The sequence below is a fragment of the Salvelinus fontinalis genome, chromosome 35 (genome assembly GCF_029448725.1).
Source record: "Salvelinus fontinalis isolate EN_2023a chromosome 35, ASM2944872v1, whole genome shotgun sequence".
In the NCBI taxonomy this organism is placed as follows: Eukaryota; Metazoa; Chordata; class Actinopteri; order Salmoniformes; family Salmonidae; genus Salvelinus; species Salvelinus fontinalis.
Window position 1 is genome coordinate 17,709,859 of NC_074699.1, and position 27,359 is coordinate 17,737,217.

The window sequence follows — 27,359 nt, forward strand, 5'->3', positions numbered from 1 at the left end:
CACAATGTTATTTTAGGCATATGTGACGCAGCTCACATGCCAGCCATGGTCCCAGCAATTTTGCTCCCTATAGGCAATATCAAATGGACAAACATAACTTAGGAAATTGTTTAAATTACCAGAGATTCTCACATGGCCCTTATATTAGGCTATCTGTATTACTGGGCTATATCAACCAATATGATAGATGTAGTTTGTAGAGAGCAGAGTAGGAGAGACTTGCACTTTCTCTTGAGATATTTTTATAGCCTACCTTTTAGGAGTGGGAAGATGGGTGATCAATATCTAGGCCTATTTCTAGGCAATGTAGTAAAGTATTTAGGTAGGACATTTCCTTGGAAAGATAACTGCCCAGTGCTTCTACCTCCCATGCATAGGCTATAGCCTACACTATTTAATTGAGAGCACACGCGCACCTGATCTCGCAGGTATGGCTACAGAACTTGAAGCAGCAAGAATGACGACAGCGACACTTCCTATGTTTTGCATAGGCCTATAGGATATAGCCTACCTTTTAGGAGGACGATTTGCTGGCAGAGACAAATAAATGGGTAATCAATACTTATTGAGAATGAAAAGGCGCACCGCTCGCTCACCGTAGAAGCCTAACCTACGTGCGTTGAGCCTTTTCCTTTTCAATGATGATTAAAGTTTTTGATTGCACTTCGACTCACGTTAGTTGAGCGCCCTCCACTTCTATCCATTATCAATAGCCTATTTATTTACAGACACTGTAGTAAACTAGTCTAATCACATTTAAATTAATTTCATATTTAAATTGACTGCCACGTGATTCTCCGCCCACGTAGGCAGCCTACTCTATTTCAATGAGACCGCACTTGATCTCTCACGCCCAACTAGGAGAGGTAGGCTACTGATGTTGAGGCAGCGAATTGTGTGAGAATAATGCAAAAAAGATGTGCTTTAAATACAATAGGTAGGCTAACGCATACAAAGCAATCTGTGGGACAACAAAAATATTTTCATCCCAAAGTCGTCTGTCTGACCGCCCACAGCATGAAAAATGATCTGTCGGGACCCGCAGGTCCCGCTGGCATCGTGCAGGAATGCAGCCCTCTAGTGCACAGTCAGTACACAACACTGCTCATCATGTCTTATGGTGACAGTGGTCCCAGCAGGGTCAGACAGCTAGGGAAGACCAGTCTACGGACCTCAGGTGAATTTTGCAGTATATTAACAATATCAGTGAATGATACAACGTTCCATCTTGAGTTGATGGGTAGACCTACAGTAGCCACAGGACAGCAGCTTAAAGCTACAGTCTGGGATCTGGGAATAATGGTCATTTCAATTATTGAACCATTGATTCTATTCTTGAATAATATAATATATAAATGTACACCATGGAAATTCTTTGTTGTGCCTCATCTGAGCAGGACCAGATGGTGACAGGGGGCTCAGCAGGGTCAGGCAGCAAGGGAAGACCAGTCTGTGACGGAGCTGAGGTGAATTTTTGCAGATACAGCACTTTATTATCTCTGCCCAGCAAACACTAGACAAGACAGATGCTATTTTAAGGCAGTCTGACAAACCTTCAAAGTTGATGTCCAAACTGTATCAAGGGTTGATAGAGGCTTTTCACGATGACACAAAACATGTAAAACAAAAATGTGAGAAAGACCTGGTAGAAGCTATTGATGATGATGATGACTGGATACATATATGTTAAAATGCCCCGTCATGTTCATATCATCTCAGAATTAAATTACTGCAGTTTAAGACCATCCTGTGAAACTGAATATCATGCACTCAGAAATACATTCCTCTGCTTGAGGTGTAAAACACAAAAGGGGACATATTTGCATATGTTATGGTCTTGTGAAGGCTGGCTGACTTCTGGCAAAGAGTATCTTCTTTTATCTTAGCATGTCTACAGATTCTCCCTTCTCCCTGTTTTTGTTTGCTTGGAAATGTTGATACTGGTGGCTGTTATCTGAAGAAGCTGTGTAACGAAGCTGTGTAGCTCAGTTGGTAGAGCATGGTGCTTGCAACACCAGGGTCGTGGGTTTGATTCCCATGGGGAACCAGTATAAAAAATGAAGTATGAAAATGTATACACTCACTACTGTAAGTCACTCTGGACAAGAGCATCTATAAAATGTGAAACATTTATAGTGGCTAAGAAATGTATTGCCATTCATTGGAAGGTTGGTTATCCTTCCACAATGTCAAGTTATCTATCATTTCATTTATTACAAGATTAAGGGTATACTGGGCAACTTTCATAAGGTCTAGATGCGTTATATGGAATACAATCTGACTAAAGGAGTCTGTATTGAAAACATGCCCACGTCTGGGGAGATACCTATTTAGGCAATCCTGGGGTCTGCCGTCCTGTGGGTTGTCACTCTGGCCTTAGAGTAACACACCAAAACCAATAATGAATGTTTCACTAAGATCCTAAAGCTTAGTGGGGTGTATTAGAATGTGACACTGCAGGGTGGTGGACCCCTAGAGACAGGACGAGGTGACCCAGCTATATTGTTTGCAAGTGGGGTGTATTAGATTGTACTATTGTGCCCATGACATTAATTATATGTAGGATTTGCTGTTTCTGTTTGTTAATGTATATTTGAGGTGTATGTGTATGTGTATTAAAAAAAAATCAAAAAAATCCAAACCTTTCTCTTGGGAATTAAAAAAAATGAAGGTGGGAACTGGGAAGGAATAAAGACAAATAATAAAGACAATCAAAAGTCTTAGTTTTGCTATTCTATTGGTTATAGGTGCAACACAATATTTATTATTGAATTACCTTTGATCTAGTTCAGTCTTATTTATCATTTAAACATATTTAATAATGATATCTTACCTAGCTTGATGACTGTGGGCATTTTTGCTTACTTTTTGTTCTAAATAGAGACGGCATATTGGATTGTGTAAAAATACAGGAAATTAGCTTTAGATTACCCAAAAAATTATGGGGGAGGACCCCCAGACACCCCGCCAGGTTATGTCCCCCCCACTTCTAAAACCAAAGTGGCCCCCCTGACCATACCCCTCAGGTATTTTGAATCAAAAGGAATTGTTTCCATGTCCAAGTTAGTATAGCGTAGCCCTACTATAACTATCACTGCCTCAGTCTCAGGCAATATCATGGTTGCAGATGCATGAAATGATGCATTTGTCTCCTGCAGGTAGAAGTGTATCACCACTGCAGCCAGGACCTTCACCAAGACTACACTGAGTGTACAAAACATGAAGGACACCTGCTCTTTCCATGACAAATACTTACCAGGTGAACACAGGTGAAAGCTATGATCCCTTATTGGTGTCACTTGTTAAATCCATTTCAATCAGTGTAGATGAAGGGGAGGAGACAGGTTAAAGAATACTTTTTTAGCCTTCAAACAATTGACATGGATTGTGTATGAGTGCCATTCAGAGGGTGAATGGGCAAGACAAAAGTTTGAAGTGCGTTTGAACAAGGTATGGTAGTAGGTGCCAGGTTTGTGTGAAGAACTGCAATACTGCTCTTTTTGTTTTTACACAAAAATGTGTATCAAGAATGGACCACCACCCAAAGCACATTCAGCTAACTTGACACAACTGTGGGAAGCATTGGATATCAACATGGGACAGCATCCCTGTGGAAAGCTTTCGACACCTTGTAGAGTCCATGCCCAAAAGGGGGGGATGCAACTCAATATTAGGAAGGTGTTCCTGATATTTGGTATACTCAGTATATGTGGCCATAATGTTGTATGCGCTTCCATTGGCTGCTGTGATATAATGAACAGAGAGGGCCTCAGTCTTTACCCAGAAGTAGTTTAGCAGGTGTGAACCTGGGGCCCTATAGGGGCCTCTAATCCTCTGACCTTCTTAGTGTGCTCCATTCACTACCAGTCATTTATCTCATCCCCATCTCTATATCCAGCCAGCCAGCCAGGAGTCTAACAGAAGGCACAGCCTTTGGCTAAAGCGCAAAGGACTTGACTTGGTTAGCATTTAGCTCAGTTGGCATAGGGATCAGATATACACTGGTGGCTCTGGAAAGTCTATCAGGAAATTGTGATGCTCTCTGTGTAGGATCATGTAGGATCATGCTGGAGCAGCAGTTTGAAATTCAAATGAAGTTGTATTAGTCCTTAAGCCTTGGGTTTGTTATTTTTTGTTACCATAGATATTAAACTATCTATCTTATTTTGGATTTCAATATCATTTCACTAGAATCGCTTTAATTTTATCTTGCTATTTCTCTCAAAGCCATTTCTGCTACTGATGCCCGTGGTAATGTTTTTAAGGCAAACATAATGTAATTGCATCTTATTTGATAACGAGGGACGTCTACAGTACATGGTTGAGGCCCCAAATAACCACAGACGTAACAGAGCCATTGGAGACGACAGTAACACTAACAACGGCATCAGAAACCTTCACTACAGCAGTAGACTACAGCTTTGCTGCTCATCCCCCAGCAGTACAGTAAGTGGCTGGAAGTAGGCAGACACATACATTATAGATATGACAGGCAGTATAAGTCTGGGTCACTGAGATGTCTTGTGGCGTTGACGGAGAGTTGCACTTACTGCAGACACATCCATGGAGGAGGACCCCCCCCCCGTCTGATGAAATTAAACACAGTTGACGAAATTAACAATGTGAAAGGATGGATTGAGTTCATTTCCCTGTGGACAGTTTGTCTGTTAATGTGACCTGAAGGAGATCCCGGCCCTCACAGCTTCCCTCTATCCACACCAGTCACATTTGGCTATGTCAAAGATGGCTGCCATGTTCTAATCAATGCTTTCATCACAAATGTAGGAGCATAATATTCGGTTTCGAGAGTTAAAGGGCTGTGATGACTCTGTCTCTGCAGATGAAGGCAGATGACTCAGACTGACTGCAGTACTAAATGTTGAGTCAGGTTGAGTCATTTCAGTCACATTTACAGACAGTAAACAAACTCTTTTGAGTGGTTTAAGTCCATGCTGCAGGGAGGTAAGTACAAAGAGTCCTGGGCCAGTAACACACCCCTACAGAGAGACGGCCACACTAGCTCCATGCTTAACTTTCATTAATTTCACACCTTGTAATCAATTACTGGTCTCTAGAGCTATCAGTGAGGCGAGCTACCTTTTCCAGGAACGAGCCCAAGTATCTCAGCGCCTCCTAATTGAAAAGACATATCACCGCTAGACAATACTCTTTGTGTATGGGTGGCCATTGATATTGGGTTGCCATTGATATTTCAAGGTACAAAAAGATTTACGGAGGTTGCAAACATCTTTTGTGGGACAACAATGCATGGTCTTAACTGGTTTAAGAGAGTTTAAGCATAAAATAAATGGATATGAATAATTAAACAACCAAGCCTTTGAAGGTATGCCCAACCGTTTTCTCTGGGCTACTCTCCGCACAATGTCTCTCAAAAGGCTGCACCTAATATGATTTGAAATCGTAAAGCAGAGGCTGACGCCAGGCCTCCAGAAACCAATCCCTCTTACAGGATAAAACAGCAACTGTGTGAAATGTACACTGCAGGCCCCTTGGCTCAACCCCACTGATTTCCAGTCCCCCCTCACTGTGACTCTGGGAGGGAAAATAAAAAATGAGCTTGATCAGTGACAAAATAGGGCTTTTGCACTTTTACTGCAGCCATAAATATAATCTGTCTTGAAGAAGAAAGAAAGCAGGAGAGGAGTGCAGGGCTTAAAGAGACAGGTTCCCTTCAGGCTCTGGGCAGGCATAAAGATGTCACAGTAGTCCACAGTGTGGAAAGGAGAGGAGAGGAGGCCAGGACGTGCCCGATGCCATGCCATGGTGGCCTGGGACTGGGGCCGTGGACACTTATAGAGTCATGTACTGGTGATGGCTCCCCTGTGGTGAGGGGGAGGACAGGACAGGACCACACAGCAGGCCCAAGCCCACACCCCCACACAGACTACCAGACAGCCACTCACAGTAGAGGTGTTCAGGCCGCAACGCTCTAACATTGTATTTTCAACTGCAGACATAAAATACATTTTGACATTCAGCCATCGCAAAGACCTTTTATGCCAAAAGGAGACAGTGAAGACGACAACAGTGAGCAGGAACTGGAAGGCATAAATCAACACCAACACAATGAGAGGGAGATCATTTTATCTCTGGGATTGTTGAGATGCTATAAGAGCAATGCAGTGAGCAGGAACTGGAAGGCATAAATCCCCAACACAATGAGAGGGAGCTCATTTTATCTCTGGGATTGTTGAGATGCTATAAGAGCAATGCAGTGAGCAGGAACTGGCCCGGCCCTAATCCCTCATTCAACCTAACAATCCCTCAGAGCTGCAAACGGCAAGACTGAGACCATGCCAAATAATACTGTGAAGCCATAATACAGGGATAAAACGTCCCCATGTTGAAGGCAAGGGCGGGAGGGAGAACATTCAAACAAGTTAACAACTCAACATGGCAGTGACAGGAGCAAGTTGCCCCTTTTCAGAATCCTAAGGAAATAATGTGCTTACAAAGACTGCCATTGGCCTACCTGAATTTGTTTTAGACTGCTCCCTCCATTACTCCATCTCTCTATTTGGTTGGTGTTGTGCTAGGGTGTTGTCATAAGACAGTGTGTATTCAGGGAGGGATGTAAAGATAGAGAGACAGAAAGACAGAGAGAGACAGAAAGACAGAAAGACAGAGAGACAAAGAGAGCGAGACAGAGAGATAGAGAGATAGAGAGAGAGAGAGAGACATAGAGAGACATAGAGAGAGAGAGAGAGAGAGAGAGAGAGAGAGAGAGAGAGAGAGAGAGAGAGAGAGAGAGAGAGAGAGAGAGAGAGAGAGAGAGAGAGAGAGAGAGAGAGAGAGAGAGAGAGAGAGAGAGAGAGAGAGAGAGAGAGAGAGAGAGAGAGAGAGAGAAAAAAAACCCGTCTGTGCGTTTGGACAATAATTAATACAGTGTTCCATCAGGGGAACTGCCTGCTCGCTTCTCTGCTGACAACGGATTCATTTATACTGCTGTTTTCCTCTTTTTCCAAAGGCTTCGTTAATTGTATTTAAAGTAGCCCTGTAAAAAAGTTGAGTAGAGAGTGTTTTGTTTTTAGCTTTCTTTCGTTTGCTTACTTGTTTTTTTAGGCTTGCGTAAGCTTGGCGAGCAGGGCACTGGCAGGTACCAATTTAGAAGGCAACACATGTCAGGAACAAGCACCCAGAACAGATAATAACACAGCCAGAACAGATAATAACACAGTCAGGGAAAAAGGGAAGAAGCTAGCACAAACGTAATGAAGGAAAACACAGCAAAGCTTTATGCTGTCTGCTCCAAATGGAATATATACTGTATATCTATTTTTTTTTACCTTTATTTAACTAGGCAAGTCAGTTAAGAACAAATTCTTGACGGCCTACCCCGGGCCAATTGTGTGCCACTCTATGGGACTCCCAATCACAGACGCATGTGATACAGCCAGAATTTGAACCAGGGACTGTAGTGACGCCTCTTGCACTGAGAAGCAGTCCTGAAAAGGCTGTGCTAGGACTGCCCATTAGCACCTTTCGTGACACTGTCTCTTCTGCCTATTAAGAGTAATGTTGGAGTGTGCATGGAGCTATTGAGGCGTGGATGTGAGTGGGAAAGGGAGCGAGATGTAAAGTGTGTGTTTGAGAGAGAGGAGGAGAGAGAAACAGGGAGAGAGAGAGAACATGAAAGAGAGAAAAACAGGGAGAGACAGTGAGAGAGAGAGATAGAGAGAGAAAGAGAGAGAGTGGGGGTAGATAGAGGGAGAGGCTGAGAGAGAGAGAAAAACATGGAGAGCGCAAGAGAGAGAGAGAGAGCAAGAGAGAGAAACAGTGAGGGGGGGGCATGGAGAGAGAGCAATGTACTGTAAATCTGGTGGAGTGAGTTGGCCCTTTCGGAGCAGGGGATGAGGCCTCCCATGAAGTTGATGGAGCAAAGCAGATTGGACGAGCTCAGCAGCACAGCTTGGGCGATCTCCCTCTGTCACCCTCTCTGCCTCTGTCTCCCTCACTCCATCCATTTACAATACCTTTACATTTGAGTCATTTAGCAGACTTTCTTATGCAGAGCAACTTAGAGTAAGTGCATTCATCTTAAGATAGCTAGGTGGGACAGCCACATATCTCAGTCATAGTAAGTACATTTTTTTCAGTTAGTAGGGGGAAAAAGTCAAGTTGAGAGTGTTAGTCCCTCCCTCCCTGTCAGTGACTCAATCTCCCTGCCTGCCTGTCAGGCCCTGGTGCCACGGCTCAGAGCTTAGCAAACACTCTCTGCTCTCGTCTCCATCTCATTCTCTGTCATCAGCACAACCCTCACTCCCCCTTTCCCTCTGTCCTGTCTATCTCGATCTTATCCTGCTGCTGGGAGCTGCAAGTGCTGTGCCAGCAGTGGAGTCAGACGAAGAGACAATGGTGCTCTCATCCGCTGAGCAGAGAGACAGAGGGCCTGGGCAGTGACAGGCCTAAAGCCCCCACCGCCACCACAGCCATCTCTCATCTCTCATCTCCCACAGTAGGGATCTAAAGCTCTGCATTCTGCCAGCAGCGGTAAAAATGATATTAGACAGACAGCATGTCCATAAAGCTCAAAGGGCATTATTATTTTTTGAGGATAGCAAAGTGGCCGAGAGGGTGGGCAGGGAGGGGGAGGGGGAGCAGAGGTGGGATTTAGTCTGAGACTGAGCTGCTCAAACTGCCTGTGCTGCTTTCGGCCAGGAGGATGGTAGTATAGCCAAGCAGGCTGGGGAGGCAGAGGAGGAAGAGGAGGGAGAGGAGGCAAAGGAGGGAGAGGAGGGAGAGGAGGCTGAGGTGGCTGAGGAGGGAGAGGAGGCTGAGGTGGCTGAGGAGGGAGAGAGGAGGTTGAGGAGGGAGAGAGGAGGTTGAGGAGGGAGAGGAGGCTGAGGAGGGAGAGGAGGCTGAGGAGGGAGATGAGGCTGAGGAGGGAGAGAGGAGGCTGAGGAGGGAGAGGAGGCTGAGGAGGGAGAGGAGGCTGAGGGGGCAGAGAGGAGGCTGAGGAGGGAGAGGAGGGAGAGGGGGCTGAGGAGGCAGAGAGGAGGCTGAGGAGGGAGGCAACCTGCCTGGGTTCATACAAGGGCTGCTGCAGCTGCTGCCTCTTGTCATCGTCCATAGACGCTGGATGCCAGGCATCTCTTTGTGTCTGTTCCAAGTTGGATCCTACTGTATCCTGCTGCTGCATCCATCAATATCCTACTACCAACACACATTGTTGTCTCTCTCCCAACAGCTGTTGAACCAACACATGATACGGTCATTTAGGGCTCAAGCCTGACATGACCTCTTCTAACCTGCACTGAGATATTTCAGTTGTAAATGGCAGTATTGTGTATGTAGTATTTAGCCAGGCAGGTGTTGTGTCATGGGGGAGGTACTACTATTGACAGTGGAGCTAATGATGATGTCATGGTTCACAAGCATAACTTCTTAACCCATACCGTCTCAACACATGGCTTCACACGCGCCCCACACACTGTTCCCGTGCAGTTAGGGGTTCATTTTCTCCAAATTAACCTTGTCAAACTATTTATTTTCCCAGAGGGAGAGTTGTATTACTATTGTAATTTTCAATCAGAGATTGAGGAAAGTGTGACATTTTTATGTGCTTGTTCTCCCTCCCTCCCTCCCTCCCTCCCTCCCTCCCTCCCCTATTGGGTGGGGAATAGTCCATTTGGAATCTTAAGCAGATTTCACCCCTCCCTATAATAGGATCCTCAGCCTGCCTCAGTCTGGTGTGCGGTGGGTGCAGTGCTGTGATTATCCAGTATATTTACTATATAAACTCTGCTGGGCACACACTCAGAACAGTTCTGCTAGGTCAAAATTAATTACAGAAGTTGTTAAGCATACAGCAGCTGTTGTAAACAAATGCAAATACATTTTCATATCAAACAAGCCCCTTGTATCCCGGCACACCAAAATAAATCTGCCACTTGTTTACTAACAAGTTAGGCCATCATCAAGCTGTGCTGGTTAGAGTAAGATAAATTAATATTCTCCAACTAGCCCCAGAGCGATCAGATCCTGGCCACTCCATGGCTTTAATCAAAAGCTTTGCAGCTTTGTCTCTGGGTTTGTTCCATCCTTTCTCTCTCTCTCTCTCTCTCCATCTCTCTCTCTCTCTCCATCTCTCTCTCTCTCTCTCTCTCTCTCCATCTCTCTCTCTCCATGTCTCAATCTCTCTCAATCTCTCTCTCTCTCTCTCTCTCCATCTCTCTCTCTCCATGTCTCAATCTCTCTCAATCTCTCTCTCTCTCTCTCTCCATCTCTCTCTCTCTCTCCATCTCTCTCTCTCTCTCCATCTCTCTCTCTCTCTCTCTCTCTCTCTCTCTCTCTCTCTCCATCTCTCTCTCTCTCTCTCCATCTCTCTCTCTCTCTCTCTCTCTCTCTCTCTCTCTCCATCTCTCTCTCTCTCTCTCTCCATCTCTCTCTCTCTCTCCATCTCTCTCTCTCTCTCCATGTCTCAATCTCTCTCTCATCCCTCGGCCTCTCTTTCTTCTTGGCTGGTCTATTCTCTTTCATAGGTTGCCTCTGTTATTCTCCGTAGCCTAGCCTGGTTTTTCTCTAGGACAGCTTCAGAGCGTGGGTAATTCCTTTATTTCCACCGAGCTGAACAGATCCCTTTTCGTTATCAGCGGTTTTCTGCGCTCGGCACAAACTGTCTCTCTTTGGAGAACAAAGGCTTTCCACTAGTCTAACAGAACAGGTGCTCTGCTGGGTTTCGGGTTGGATGAGGAACAACTGCTCAGTCTGAGAGGAACTCTTCCTTGACACACCGACTGACGAAGATCACAACCATACCTAGTTCTCGATCCCTTCATACTGCTTCAGATCATCGCTCCTATGTCCATTTCCTCCTCTGCTCTGACAGGATTCACCTCCATCTTCCCATCCCCTCTATAGATCTGGACCACTGAAATAACACCATGATCTGAACCAGTTCACCGCCTGAGGCAACATCTAGAATGCCTTAGACAGGCACCTAATCAGCCTTACGTTCTCTATAAAACAGATAGCATATACGCATATCTATGTCCTTTACTAAAACCACAGGATGCAATTGTCTCTAGTAGTTCCACTTTTCTAAAGTCTACTGCAACATGTGAACAGTAATCGTACTGTGAGCTTAACAGCAACACTTGTTTACTCCTTCATGTCATGTCTCTTCCTACTGTGGATTTAGCAACATTGTAATACACCAGAGGCCCTGTCATGACTGTAGAGTGTGGAGCTGTGGAATAGGCCATCAGGCTCAGGGCCCTGCCGGCCCCAGCAGCACGGAAACAGCAGTCATTTCCCAGCCCAGCGGAGCAGCACTCACTGACCTGACACACACACACACACACACACACACACACACACACACACACACACACACACACACACACACACACACACACACACACACACACACACACACACACACACACACACACACACACACACACACACTCCCTGACCCGGGCGTAGGGTGACCTCCCCCTCCCTAGCTCTGCTCCAGCAGGTCCCGGCCACCTCTTCTTATTTATGAGCCATTTCACACAGCCCTGCTCCCATTTAGAGAGCCAGCCTTGGCCCGTCAGACACACTAAACACTCCACACGCTAAACATCACGTACACCAGTAAGGCAGCCAGGGGAAATGGGGTCGGGGGCTGGGGATGGGACAAAGAAGACCCCAGTGCCACCACACAAGGCTACTACCCACACAGCCCAGGAAGAGATTACACCACTCACCCAAAAAGAGCAATATAAACATATTGACCCACTTCCTGGTTGGCAGACATTGGCTGTAGCTTCAGTGGAGTGGCAGGCTAGCGCTAGGAGTCTACTCTGTAGGCTGTACAGCTGCTGCACCACCATTACTTCCACTTAGCTGTAATATTACTGTATATCCTTTATCACCTTCTAGCATTACCAAATGTCAGATGAGTAGTTATTTTAGTTTCATAGGAATCATCTGGGAAATAATTACCAACTGATGTGATTTAACGATGTGCGGAAACTGATGGTTAGGCTTATTGGAGCATAATTGAACATTTCATTATTTCCCTTCAGTTCTGTGGAGCTCTGAACAGCTGAATATTCAAGGCATAACATTTGACTGACGGATTGATTTACAAATGCATGCAAGACTTTAATAGGCAGCCGTGCTCCTGTGTGACTGAAAACAAGATTATCCTGAACTGGCAACATTAAAACACTGTGGGAAGTCTCTGAATGGTAGCCTGTTTACTTTCCAGAGGCTAGGGCCTTTGTCAGGGAAGACAGACAGCAATGGGGAACACAGACACACAGATTCACATAGACACACACATAGACACACACACCTGTGATAGTGACGGAGGCGTGGCCGTCCTCGCCCGATAATGGGTTGGTCAGTCTGCAGCTGTAGGTGCTATTGGGCTCCAGGGTGACAGTCAGGACACTGCGCATGCTGAACAGCCCCTCCTCATTGGCCACCAGGGAGGTGGTGACGTTGTCCGTCAGGTTGTGCCCGCCCCCGTCCTGCCACAGTACGTCAGCCTCAGGGTAGCCACCGTACGCCACGCAGGTCAGCGCCACCTTGTCACCCGGCCGCAGGTTAGAGTCCGGCTCCAGGGTCACCAGAGGCTTGGAATAGGGGGCTGAGGGGGGAGAGAGGGGGAGAGAGGAGGGGACAAGAACAGACACACACAGAGTTTTAGCCAAGTCACCAGAAACTCTGAGTAGGGGGCTGAAGGTGTAGGGGGGAGCAGAGATATACAGAGTTTTAGTCAGATTATCAGCAGTGAGGGACACCCTGGGAACTGTTTGACATGATTCCCATTAAATTGTTAATTACATTTAGGGAGCTTAGCATAACATCAAGCTTAAGATCCCAGAGACATCATCTGCAGCATATCCTGGTGCTCCTCTCTGTCCTCCTTCTTCTCCTCCCTGGATAGAGCCACGGCTCTGAGCCAAGCCGCCTCACAATACAACGCAACCACCACAGCTTGGCCCGGCCCGGATGTGGGGCCTGGGGGAAATAGGCACGGCTCCGAGAATTTGGGACTGCTGTGCTCTGTTCAGGGGTTTGGCAGGAGGGGGCGGGCGGTGAGGAGGTGAGGGGGGTGAATCCTCAGCCTGGAATGAATTCACTGCTCTCCAATCCCCTGAGCTAAAACACAACCAGAGAGGCGGCGGGCAGAGAGAGGAGGCTGTATTCCCTGAGCCAATCATAACACAGCAAACAATGGGGAGGACAGGGAGGGAGAAGAAGGAGATTAAATAACTTCATGCGAGTTGCCTTTTGAAAAGTGGGCTCTCTAGCTCTCTCTCAGCACTAAGACGGAATGTCAGCCTGCCACTAACCTCCCTGGCTATCCATTTGACTGACAGGCAGATTTCCACAGAGACCCGTCATTTTCTCAGAGCACTGTGGGAAGGGAGCTCTATGATGTTAACTGTAAATGCCAGCTAAAAATAATACATCTATGAATCGAATGCATGAAAAGGGGCCAATTTGTCACTGTTTGAGCTACTGTGTCATTTTCCCCCTTTCTCTACCCAGACTAGCCAACCAAGAGGAAAACTGTCGAACGTTAGCGCTGCTTAATGCACATACATCCTTAGACAGGAAAGGCCCAATTTAACTGCAAAACATGGAAATTAGTGGTGAGGGAGGGAGGAGTTCACCAACACTGTGTGTGAAGTCATAAAGAATAATTATAAATAAATGTGCACTCAGTTGTGATGATAGTCCTCTGTTGGAACAACCACCTTCATCACCGAGCTGCTAGTAACAATCAATCTTGTCAGGAACTAATAATCAAAGCCAGTGATTGACCACAACCAGAGGACCACAATCAGGAAGTATCGACCAAACATGTTATTGTGCATCCCTGACGGAACTAAGTGTTTTATGACCAATTTCTGTGTTGTGTTAGGCATCGATCCTAAAGGTCTCGCATGATTATCAAAGAAGGGCCTGTGATGTGTGACCAAATTGCCCTCTAGTGGCCTAATGGGTGGAATTATTTCATAATTGATAAACATGAATAAAAAATCCAAAAAAAGGAAAATCCTGTATTTCTATGTTAAACCGGTTTGTTATAATTCAGTCTTCTGTGATGGACAGTCGTGGCCAAAAGTTTTGAGAATGACACAAATATTAATTTCCACAAAGTTTGCTGCTTCAGTGTCTTTAGATATTTTTGTCAGATGTTACTATGGAATACTGTAGTATAATTACAAGCATTTCATAAGTGTCAAAGGCTTTAATTGACAATTACATGAAGTTGATGCAAAGAGTCAATATTTGCAGTGTTGACCCTTCTTTTTCAAGACCTCTGCAATCCGCCCTGGCATGCTGTCAATTAACTTCTGGGCCACATCCTGACTGATGGCAGCCCATTCTTGCATAATCAATGCTTGGAGTTTGTCAGAATTTGTGGGGCTTTCTTTGTCCACCCGCCTCTTGAGGATTGACCACAAGTTCTCAATGGGATTAAGAGGTCTGTGGGTTTCCTGGCCATGGACCCAAAATATCTATGTTTTGTTGCCTGGGCCACTTAGTTATCACTTTTGCCTTATGGCAAGGTGCTCCATCATGCTGGAAAAGGCATTGTTCGTCACCAAACTGTTCCTGGATGGTTGGGAGGAGTTCCTCTCGGAGGATGTGTTGGTACCATTCTTTATTCATGGCTGTGTTCTTAGAGCCCACTCCCTTGGCTGAGAAGCAACCCCACACATGAATGGTCTCAGGATGCTTTACTGTTGGCATGACACAGGACTGATGGTAGCGTTCACCTTGTCTTCTCCGGAAAAGCTTTTTCCGGATGCCCCAAACAATCAAAGGGGATTCATCAGAGAAAATGACTTTACCCCTGTCCTCAGCAGTCCAATCCCTGTACCTTTTGCAGAATATCAGTCTGTCCCTGGTGTTTTTCCTGGAGAGAAGTGGCTTCTTTGCTGCACTTCTTGACACCAGGCCATACTCCAAAAGTCTTCGCCTCACTGTGCGTGCAGATGCACTCACACCTGCCTGCTGCCATTCCTGAGCAAGCTCTGTACTGGTGGTGCCCCGATCCCGCAGCTGAATCAACTTTAGGAGACGGTCCTGGCGCTTGCTGGACTTTCTTGGGCGCCCTGAAGCCTTCTTCACAACAATTGAACCGCTCTCCTTGAAGTTCTTGATGATCCGATAATTTGTTGATTTTGGTGCAATCTTACTGGCAGCAATATCCTTGCCTGTGAAGCCCTTTTTGTGCAAAGCAATGATGCCGGCACGTGTTTCCTTGCAGGTAACCATGGTTGCAGAGGAAGAACAATGATTCCAAGCACCACCCTCCTTTTGAAGCTTCCAGTCTGTTATTTGAACTCAATCAGCATGACAGAGTGATCTCCAGCCTAGTCCTCAACAACACTCACACCTGTGTTAACGAGAGAATCACTGACATGATGTCAGCTGGTCCTTTTGTGGCAGGGCTGAAATGCAGTGGAAATGTTTTATGGGGATTCAGTTAATTTGCATGGCAAATGAGGGACTTTGCAATTAATTGCAATTCATCACTCTTCTTAACATTCTGTAGTATATGCAAATTGCCATCATACAAACTGAGGCAGCAGACTTTGTGAAAATTCATATTTGTGTCATTCTCAAAACTTTTGGCCACGACTGTATATAAAGTGTAATATTGGGATGCAAACTCAAAATGTAATACATTTGAACTCTATATCTGACATGATACAGGTATCTTCTTTTTTTAAGCCCATAACCATGAGTGAGAGGTGTATATTTTGTTTAAAAATATATTTGTTTAAGACTACCAAGAAACACTCTGTGTGACCCTGATTTATTCCACTGCAGTAAAAGGTTAAAGAGGGGACTCTACTTCCTGTATGTGAAGCCCTTCCGGTGTCTCCTTCTCCTCACCTCCTTCTCAACCGTATTGGAGGAGACAAACCAAGATCCTCATCATCTGACCCTCTTCTCCAATGTGTTTTGAGACAGGATTCGAGGAAAGATGTATCGAGAAAGATGTGGCAGCTGCAGGCCAAGCATAGACTCATATCTCCCTCTCTAACTTTAAGTACCAGTTGTCAGAGCAGATCACAGATCACTGCACCTGTGCATAGCCCATCTGTAAATAGTCCATCCAACTACCTCATCCCCATACTGTTATTAATTTTTTTGCTCCTTTGCAACCCAGTATCTCTACTTGTACATTCATCTTCTGCACATCTATCACTCCAGTGTTTAATTGCTAATGTCACGCCCTGACCATAGTTTGCTTTGTATGTTTATTTGTTTTGTTTGGTCAGGGTGTGATCTGAGTGGGCATTCTATGTTGTATGTCTAGTTTGTCTGTTTCTGTGTTTGGCCTGATATGGTTCTCAATCAGAGGCAGGTGTTAGTCGTTGTCTCTGATTGAGAACCATATTTAGGTAGCCTGTTTTGTCTTTTGGTTTGGGGGTATTTGTCTTCCGTGTCAGTGTTTGTCGCCACACGGTACTGTTTCGTTTGTTCACATCGTTTATTGTTTTGTTTAGTGTTCTGAGTGTAATTAAAAACATCATCATGAACACTTACCACGCTGCGCTTTGGTCCTCCTCTCTTTCTCCCGAAGACGATCGTTACAGCTAAATTGTAATTATTTCGCGACTATAGCCTATGTATTGCCTTATTTGCACACACTGTATATACTTTTACATTGTGTTATTGACTGTATGTTTGTTTATTCCATGTGTAACTCTGTGTTGTTGTTTGTGTCGCACTGCTTTGCTCTATCTTGGCCAGGTCGCAGTTGTAAATGAGAACTTGTTCTCATCTGGCCTACCTGGTTAAATAAAGGTGAAATAAAAATAAATAAATGGTTCAGCTTTCCCAGTCTGAAGTTGTTATTGTAAAACTTAAAAGAGAATGTGTTCTCAATGACTTACCTAGTTGAATAAAGGTAATAAATGAACAGACTCACCTGCCACCTGGAGCAGTAGGGCTGCACTACCGTAGGCCTCCACCCTGACGAAGCAGGTGTAGCTACCCTCGTCGGCCACCCGGACCCCCCTCAGGAGGAGCGAGGTGTTGCCCGCGTCCAGTTGGGAGGGGTACAGGCTGGTGCGGTTGGCGTAGCGCTCTCCCTGGTCTGCCAGCTGGTCCTGGCTGGCCCAGTAGCTGTGCACGCTGCGCTTGGTATCCGTCAGCTGCCAGAAGACACTGAGGTCAGACAGGTTGAAGGGAGAGGCGTGGCTGAAGGAACAGTTGAGGGTGGTGTCCATGCCGTACAGCGCAACCACTGGCAGCTCTGGGACTTGCACTTCTAGGACAGCTAGATAGGAGAGAGAGGAGAGAGAGCGAGTATGTCAATAACAGAAAACATAGACCTGTGTGTTTAGCCGTGTAGTGGAGAGAGATGTCGAAATAAGCTTTAGGGAGATGAATGAACTGCAATAAAGATGTAGCTCCTAAATATCCACTTGGAGACAGTGGTGAGTTAATAATCTAGACAGTGGTCTGTCTGGTGAGAAAGAACGCTCTCCATCTCTCTCTAGAGTGTACTGTCTCCCTCAACACAACACGGGGCTAAGCTGCTCAATGGTGAGTGTGATTTGTTTTGTTTTAAAGCGGAAACCCTCCCTAAGGCATCTGATCTCCACATTGCTTGTCTAGACTGGACTCTTCTCTCCTCTTCTCTCCTTTCTTTTCCTTTCCTTTCCTTTCCTCTTCTCTTCTCTCCTCTCCTCCCCTCCCATGTCCTCTCTGCAGCCAAAAGCAGGCTTTGCATAATCATTCTAGCTTAGTAGCCATCTCAGACACCACAGAGAGAGGAGGCTACAGCTAAACCATTCACAATTTATTCCTGTCTCCAGGTCTGATTGTGTGATGAACATCAGGACAGAAAAAGCCATTCCAACCCCTGAAATCGCCCTGAATCTAGTGTGATGCATCCTGTACTCGACTGCTGCTATTCATTATGAGAACCTCTTCTGTACTCATGTCTTTCAGATTTAATAACAATCACACACTTCTGCATGAAATAGTTGTGATTGAGGTGTAACAATTGATTTCCCAATTATCAAACAACAAACAAACAACACTTTCATCCAAGTGTAATCCGTAGATGAGGACGCTCAGTCAAGGCAAAGATATTTTGGTAGACACATTGCCAAACCTCCCAGGGGACCACACATTCACCAATATCCCCCTGCTAATCTATAGGCACACTGCCACCTGCTGGAAATTCATGTAACTACAGACCAGAGGAAAACAGGGCAAAATAGACAATTTGCCAACACCTCAACATCCAAAAATATACCATCCACCACATCCAGAAAACCAATTAAACAGAAGAACAACAAGCCCCAGTAACTAACAAACACAAGAATGTCATTCTAGGTGATGCACTACAGTTCCTCCCAACCCCTGTGAAAATCACAAAGCAGCTTTTTAATTTACTGACAACACAGTGGTGGGATGTTTTTCTATAGCCCCATAATGTGACTACACTTCCTCTGCTGTGCCACAGCACAGTCGACAATCCAATCCAGTAATCATGGCATAACATTACAGTAGCAGGGTTTATTGTAGGGCTGTATGGCAGTCTACCAGACTAACGGTCTACTAGTTTGTGGGCGTGTGTGTTTTTGTAGTGCTTTCTGGGTTCATGAATAGGCAACAGGCACTTTGGTAGGACTGGAGCGGAAGTGACGGTCCCCACAGAGGCATGCACACAGAGGAGGGAGGAGACACAGCAATTAGATCACTCCCAGAGCAGACCGGAATGACTCACTACAATGGGTTCAGAGGAGAGAGAGGAGGGAGAGAGAGGTGAGAGGGAGGTAGGGGGAGAGAATGGGAGAGGGGAGAGATGAGGAGAGAGGGCAGAGAGGGGGAACATGATGGAAGAGAGGGGAGAGGAAGGAGAGTGAGAGGGCAGCTTTGAGCGTGCACTTAAAGATAATATCAGGAAACAAGCCAGGAGGGGAGAGCACTGCAGCCCATAGCTAATCCCCTAACTCAGGACAGGGCCCAAGTCAGGGAAGAGATAAGTACTCATCCCTCTCTCCTTCGATCTCTTTCTCCCACCTTCTCTAACCAGTGACCCTCTTCTTGGTGCCAGTCTGGTGAGTGTCCAGCAGGACATTGGGGCAGCATGTTAACACACTGACAAACATACACAGACAGACCGAGAGCAGCAGCACAACGTTTCACATCCACTTCACTGCACCCAAAGGGGAGGGGCTGTTAGCTCTGACGTCATGGAAACTGTGAGTAAGCATCTGATGTCCTATTCCTTCAGAGGTGAAACACGGAGGGGGCAAACTGGTATTGTTTCTGCTTTTAACCTCTAGATATCTCCAACAAACACAACAACATACTGTAGTATTTGTGATAACTCCTTTGGTCTAGGGGGTTGTGGTTGAAAAAGTGTATTGTGAGAGGTGGTGTCTCCCTGTTTGAGGGAGGAGGGCTAAGGGCTCTCCCCGGCCCCTGAGAGGCGATAAAGAGATGCTCAGAGTAGAGAGTGGTGGAGGGAGGGGACAGCAGGGCAGATTTACACCCTGCACTTTGTGTTTATGGGCCCGGCTCTGTTTGAGTGCCTGTGAGAGAGACAGAGCCGTGCACTTTCACAGCCGACATGAAATAAACTCATTAAAGCCCCGTGAGCACTGGCTGGCACTCTTACCTCAGACTCCCTTCCCTCAGAGCGGAGCGCCACGCAGGCAGACACGCAGGCAGGGAGGCAGACAGGGAGGGAGGCAACCACGCAGACAGATACGCAGGCAGACAGACAGACAGACAGACAGACAGACAGACAGAGACAGACAGACAGAGACAGACAGACAGACAGACAGACAGACAGAGACAGACAGAGACAGACAGACAGACAGACAGACAGACAGGCAGACAGAGACAGACAGACAGACAGACAGACAGACAGACAGACAGACAGGCAGGCAGGCAGGCAGGCAGGCAAGCAGGAAGACAGTGGCAGGCAGGGAGAGAGGCAGGCAGGGAGGGAGGCAAGAAGGGAGGAAGAGTAAGGCAGGCAGGGAGGAAGAGGCAGGCAGGGAGAAAGAGGCATGGAGGGAGGCAAACAGGCAGCAGGGAGGGAGGCAGACAGGCAGCAGAGAGGGTGGCAGACAGGCAGGGAGGGAGGCAGACAGGCAGCAGGGAGGGAGGCAGGCAGGCAGGGAGCAGAGAGGGAGGCAGACAGGCAGGGAGGGAGGCATCAGGGAGGGAGGCAGACAGGCAGCAGGGAGGGAGGCAGGCAGGCAGGCAGGCAGGCAGGGAGGGAGGGAGGCAGACAGGCAGCAGAGAGGGAGGCAGACAGGCAGCAGGGAGGGAGGCAGACAGGCAGGCAGGGAGGCAGGCAGGGAGGGAGGCAGACAGGGAGGGAGGCAGACAGGCGGGGAGGGAGGCAGACAGGCAGCAGGGGGGGAGGCAGGCAGGGCGGCAGACAGGCAGCAGGGAGGGAGGCAGGCAGGCAGGCAGGCAGGGAGGCAGACAGGCAGGCAGGGAGGCAGACAGGCAGGCAGGGAGGCAGGCAGGGGGGAAGGGAGGGAGGGAGGCAGGCAGGCAGGCAGCAGAGAGGGAGGCAGGCAGGCAGGCAGGCAGGAGGGAAGGGAGGGAGGCAGGCAGCAGGGAGGGAGAGGCAGGCTGCAGGGAGGGAGGGAGGCAGGCAGCAGAGAGGGAGGGAGGCAGGGGGGAAGGGAGGGAGGCGGGCAGCAGGGAGGGAGAGGCAGGCAGGGGGGAAGGGAGGGAGGCAGGCAGGCAGCAGGGAGGGAGAGGCAGGCAGGGGGGAAGGGAGGGAGGCAGGCAGGCAGCAGGGAGGGAGAGGCAGGCTGCAGGGAGGGAGGGAGGGAGGGAGGGAGGGAGGGAGGGAGGGAGGGAGGGAGGGAGGGAGGGAGGGAGGGCAAGCTAGCAATGGCCCTGTCGAATATTTACATCGCTCACTCCCCTCATGCCCTCCGCTCCCGTAATCCCTGGGCTGTCTCTTCAACCCCTTCCTCAACTCAACAAAACAGTGATGCTGTCACTGGGGCCTGTCTAGCCTAGTGCTAAACTCACCAGTACAGATGCAGACTTAAGAGTAGTGATGGGGGTGGGGGGAATCTATACAGATTCATATCAGGATAATAGTGTTTTCAGCACTTTTATTTCAAAACTATTTTTCACATGGCTCTCTCTCATCCCTCTGCAGCAGACATATGGTGAGCAAAATGTTTGGACCATGGAATTATAATAAAATTACAGTATTGAATTGCAATACATATAGAATTGTGAGAGTCGCAATACATTTTGTATCGGCAGCTAAGTATCGAGATAATATCGTATCGTGAGGTCCCCGGCAATTCCCAGCCCTACTCGAGAGCCACCCTGAACTTGTGAGCTTAGATGAATGGTTCGCTGCACGGATATCCCTGCTAGTACAGATTAGCCCCAGCTAGTGCTAAGCTAATATATACAGATGAGTGGAGCAGAGGGGCTGAGGGGCCTGCTGAGTGTGAAGCAGCATGGCAGGCAGCAGGCTGACAGGGGCTGGGAGGAGAACCACAGGCTTCATACATAGGCAGCTGACAAGGTGACACAACACGGCTCTTGGTAAACAAATTCCTTAGCCACAGCGGCAGTGACATCTCACCTCCGTCCTCCAGACGCACCCATGCACACACGCACGCACACACACAACCAGGCAAATGCAGGCACACACATACGCACGCACCCATGCACACACACACACACACACACACACACACACACACACACACACACACACACACACACACACACACACACACACACACACACACACACACACACATCCACAAGCAGAGGGCATTGTTATTCAGCTCAGTCCTGGCTCCTGACAGCTCCACAGCACTGTGAGAGCCAGTCTGAGACACAGGGCATTCTGACACTACAATATCCACTGTCATAGTACTGCTACACAACAGACAGGTCCCAATCACCGTGTTCAGTGACACCTTACATACACACCTACACGCAGGCACGCACAAACACATAACATCTCACTCTGCTTGCGATCACTAAAGTTGAATTCACTCAGTTCAATAGAATGTACCCCCGTATCCACATCTAGGAGAATGCAACACATAGCCTACACATTCAGTGTTGATGTTGCATTGCCATTCAGCTGACCCTGGTCAGTGGGACACAACCCTAAACAGAAATACCTAAACCTGTCATAACCGGATCCCTTTAATAACCTGGGCTGTTAAACACAAGGGCTTCAATAAGACCACAGCTTCCATCTCCCTCCAGCTCCTGATGCAATAACCCTGGTTCATAACTGTTTCTCCAATAACAAACACAGAATAGAACTCGGCTTCAAATGAACTGTGCTTAATAACAGTGAACATCACCCACTAGGCCAATAGGCACCCTACACACAGGTTAAATTACCCCTGCTCGATAACAGACGGCAGAGCTACCAGTAGTACTGTTCATTAGAAGACGTTAGGTACACATGTTTGTCGAACACGGCATAAAGGAACAGCCATGATAAGAGTGCACAGACACACATACACTGGAAGGCAAATTGCGGCGGTAATATTGACTTAACTAAGTAAACACACACAGGCAGTGTAGTTAGTGTTCTGTCTGGCTAAGTAGTGAGTTGCTTCAAAAACTGTGGCAATAATGCCCCCATCGGGTGGTCAAAAATACTGCAGCTCCAGACATGTTGGTCTTTGCACGAATGACCCACCTGAATATCTAACGAACAGGAAGTTCACAGATGCTTAGTGGCCTTTCACAACAGCTATTCTTTCAGTCAATGTCGTTGCTCAAACACGCCAACTAAAGCCTTTCTTCAAAGCGTTTCCAAGCCCAAAACCTTTCGCATACGTCCAGGGGAACACAAAAGCAACATCTGGAATACATTGAGAGATGTAGTGGTAGTTTAGACATGGTCAGCTTAACACTGCTGGGAATTTTCCCTCACGACACATAGAGAATCGATTCTAAACCTGAGCCTTTCCTCCGCCCCTGAAAGAGAGACACAAAATGGAGGGGATTATGTAGGTCTCTGAGCCTTGAATAATGGGGTCACTCATGACATTTACCAATTTAACACTGTCTCTCCATATCTGGGCTACAGTCATCATAGAGTGAAAGCCATCTCTGTCTGTGAGAGATATGTGAGGCGCAGATAGCTAGTGGAGCAGACAGGAGCTCAGGTTGCTTATTTTCAGCAACGTAATAAATCAAGATGCACCACACTTCCTTTCTCCTGACTCTGTCTGTCTATCTCTCTTTCTCCCTCTCTCTCCCGCTCTCATTTGTTGTTTATGCTCTCTCCATCTTCTTCTCTCCACAAACATGGCGGACGGGTGCTTTATCAGGGGGAGCTGGTCTCATATCCCGTCAATAAGCTGTTAATGGGCTCTGACAGGCAGATAATGGGGGGGCAGTTGCAGAGGAGCTGCCTGGGAGATAAGGACAAGCCTAACCTTCCTCCACCACCTGCCTGAGAGAGAAGGACAAGCCTAACCTTCCTCCACCACCTGCCTGAGAGAGAAGGACAAGCCTAACCTTCCTCCACCACCTGCCTGAGAGAGAAGGACAAGCCTAACCTTCCTCCACCACCTGCCTGAGAGAGAAGGACAAGCCTAACCTTCCTCCACCACCTGCCTGAGAGAGAAGGACAAGCCTAACCTTCCTCCACCACCTGCCTGAGAGAGAAGGACAAGCCTAACCTTCCTCCACCACCTGCCTGAGAGAGAAGGACAAGCCTAACCTTCCTCCACCACCTGCCTGAGAGAGAAGGACAAGCCTAACCTTCCTCCATCACCTGCCTGAGAGAGAAGAGAGAGAACACAACCTGGGATGAGTATGAGGAGCGAGCCATAGGAGCAAATCCATCCCAGCAGGAGGGGGGGTGAGGTGGATTTGAGTTTGTGCAGCTTAATCCAAATGACTGGGGTTAAGGTGAGCCTATACGCTATGCATACGATTACAGAAAAGCCAAGCTAAGTTGATCAAACTGTATTATTGTAGAGGTGGCAAAGGTTTGGGTTCTAATCCCTCAGATAGACAAGTGTTTGACACCTGCTGGCCCTGGTAATAACCAAAGCCATGTCTGGGAGGGTAGAACCCTTGCTCAAATCTCAGGCTGCAATTCTGTTCTGCCTTATGAAGGGGTCAGGGAGCAGTGGATGTCTGCATTAATGCTGAGGGTTAAGGGGTTATTAAAGGGTCAGGGGCTGGGGCTATGTGTCTGGATGGTACCTTGAGCCCGTCTCCTCCTGAGACACAGTGACCTCACTCAGGACCATGTAACCATGGCAACACCTAGCCCAGCCTCTCCGGAGACACAGTGACCTGAGTCAGGGCCCCGTAACCGTGGCAACACCCGACCCTGGTTCTCCTGAGACATAGTGACCTCACTCAGGGCCCTGTAACTGTGGAAGCACCCGCTAACCGTGGAAACAACCTGTAGGTAAGTGTCTCCTCTCTCTGTATGTCAGGCAGGGAAGCTTCTTCCTCAGCACCAAGCAATGATGCTGCTTTCCAGGCACAGATCAGAGCGGTGGTGGTGGATCGTTACCCGCATCAATGTTTAAGCGATCCCACAAGACAGCTTTTTTAGGACTTGTTCAAATAATCATGAGGTGCTTGATGGGTAATGCACTCTGTTTAAATGGCTAGGCGACAGTGCAGAGTGAGCGGGGAGAGAGAGGGAGGGGCCAGCAGCTCAGTGCAGTAGCCAACCTGCTAGTAGACTGACTGGGCATTATGTATGCATCGCAGAGAAAGCAATCTTTGTCGAGCCTGTCCTCGATTGTTTTTAAAAGGATACTTCACTGGCCACAATCAAATTAGTAAGAACATCACTGATACGGGGTAATAACCCTAAATTGAATTTCTGTGCGGGCCAAAACGTCCTCTCTCTACAGAATCAATTGCTGTGAAGAGAAAAGGAAGACAGGGAGAGGGCATTCCTAGTTAGCAGACCTCAAAGGGTACACCAGAGATGCGGGCGTGAGCAGGCTATTTACACGCTTCAGGGCCTTGCCATAATGTCTGCCGCTCTCTGACTGCCACACTAGATGTGATCTATTCAATTATGCTAATTAATTAGAACTACCTCCCAGCTCTCGTCATTAAAACTGAATCCAGGTCAGCTTGCCATTTTTGCATTTGCATGAATACAATTTCCCTTTTAACGTGGAGATGCTAAGAGCGGGCAGGTGGGCGCAACCAGCAGCAAATGGCAGAGGCCTGGCAGGCTGGTGGCAGTGCTGACAGAACAGAGAGCATGACAACAAGCAATTAGCCAGACAGCATCCTGTTAATGCTTCTGCTTTACACTACTGGCTCTACTGCCTCTCAGCTGCTAATGCTGCTTATGGAGCCTGGATGCTAAGCCTACTTACTGTGCTGGTGTTGCTGCTGTTGCTTGCCTGTTAACTTAGAGCAACCCCACTGAGAGTACTGCTACTAGTCTAGTGCATTAAAAGTACATGGAGTATACCAAACATTAGGGACACCTTGTTTCCCAATTCGTCGGGGCATGGACTCTATAAGGTGTTGAAAGTGTTCCACAGGGATGCTGGCCCATGTTGACTCCAATGCTTCCCACAGTTGTATCAAGTTGTCTGGATGTCCTTTGAGTGGTGGACTATTATTGATACACACAGGAAACTGTTGAGCGTGAAAAACCCAGCAACATTGCAGTTCTTGACACAACCCGGTGCGCCTGGTACCTACTACCATACTCCATTCAAATGCACTCTTGTGTCAATCCATGTCTCAAATGTCTCAAGAATTAAAAATCCCTCTTTAACCTGTCTCCTCCCCTTCATCTACACTGATTGAAGTGGATTAAACAAGTGGCATCAGTAAGGGATCATAGCTTTCACCTGGATTAATCTGGTCAGTTTATGTAATGTACAGTTGAAGTCAGAAGTTTACATACACCTTAGCCAAATACATTTAAACTCAGGTTTTCACAATTCCTGACATTTAATCCTAGTAGAAATTCCCTGTCTTAGGTCAGTTGGGATCACCACTTTATTTTAAGAACGTGAAATGTCAGAATAATAGTAGAGAGAATGATTTATTACAGCTTTTATTTCTTTCATCACATTCCCAGTGGGTCAGAAGTCTACATACACTCAATAAGAATTTGGTAGCATTGCCTTTAAATTGTTTAACTTGGGTCAAATGTTTCGAGTAGCCTTCCACAAGCTTCACACAATAAGTTGGGTGCATTTTGGCCCATTCCTCCTGACAGAGCTGGTGTAACTGAGTCGGGTTTGTATGCCTCCTTGCTTGCACAAGCTTTTTCAGTTCTGCCCACAAATTTTCTATAGGATTGAGGTCAGGGCTTTCTGATGGCCACTCCAATACCTTGACTTTGTTGTCCTTAAGCCATTTTGCCACAACTTTGGAAGTATGCTTGGGGTCATTGTCCATTTAGAAGACCCATTTGCGACCAAGCTTTAACTTCCTGACTGATGTCTTGAGATGTTGCTTCAATATATCCACATAAATTCTCCTGCCTCATGATGCCATCTATTTTGTGAAGTGCACCAGTCCCTCCTGCAGCAAAGCACCCCCACAACATGATGCTGCTACCCCTGTGCTTCACGGTTGGGATGGTTTTCTTCGGTTTGCAAGCCTCCCACTTTTTTCTCCAAACATAACGATGGTCACTATGGCCAAACAATTATATTTATGTTTCATCAGACCAGAGGACATTTCTCCATAAAGTATGATCTTTGTCCCCATGTGCAGTTGCAAACCGTAGTCTGGCTTTTTTATGCAGTTTTGGAGCAGTGGCTTCTTCTTTGCTGAGCGGCCTTTCAGGTTATGTCGATATAGGACTCGTTTTACTGTGGATATAGATACTTTTGTACCTGTTTCCTCCAGCATCTTCACAAGGTCCTTTGCTGTTGTTCTGGGATTGATTTGCACTTTTCGCACCAAAGTATGTTCATCTCTAGGAGACAGAACGCGTCTCCTTCCTGAGCGGTATGACGGCTGTGTGGTTCCATGGTGTTTATACTTCCGTACTATTGTTTGTACAAATGAACGTGGTACCTTCAGGCATTTGGAAGTTGCTCCCAAGGATGAACCAGACTTTTTTCTGAGGTCTTGACTGATTTCTTTTGATTGTAGGCCTTGAAGGTAGGCCTTGAAATATATCCACAGATACACCTCCAATTGACTCAAATGATGTCAATTAGCCTATCAGAAGCTTCTGAAGCCATGACATAATTTTCTGGAATTTTCCAAGCTGTTTAAGGGCACAGTCAACTTAGTGTATGTAAACTTCTGACCCACTGGAATTGTGATACAGTGAATTATAAGTGAAATTATCTGTCTGTAAACAATTGTTGGAAAAATGACTTGTGTCATGCACAAAGTAGATGTCCTAACCGACTTGC

The 27,359-nt window shown here is 47.0% G+C and overlaps 1 protein-coding gene across 3 annotated transcripts in view; it reads right to left on the reverse strand.

Annotated features, from left to right (window-relative positions):
- The window catches only part of LOC129834421 (CD276 antigen-like), a 92,012-nt gene that overhangs the window by 53,863 nt on the left and 10,790 nt on the right, over nt 1-27,359 (reverse strand). For all 3 annotated transcript variants that reach the window (XM_055899388.1, XM_055899389.1, XM_055899387.1), the window contains exons 3-4: nt 16,919-17,269; nt 12,308-12,604 (exon numbers count right to left, since the gene is read on the reverse strand). In XM_055899388.1, coding sequence (XP_055755363.1) covers nt 12,308-12,604; nt 16,919-17,269 — 648 coding nt within the window. The remainder of the gene's footprint in view (nt 1-12,307; nt 12,605-16,918; nt 17,270-27,359) is intronic.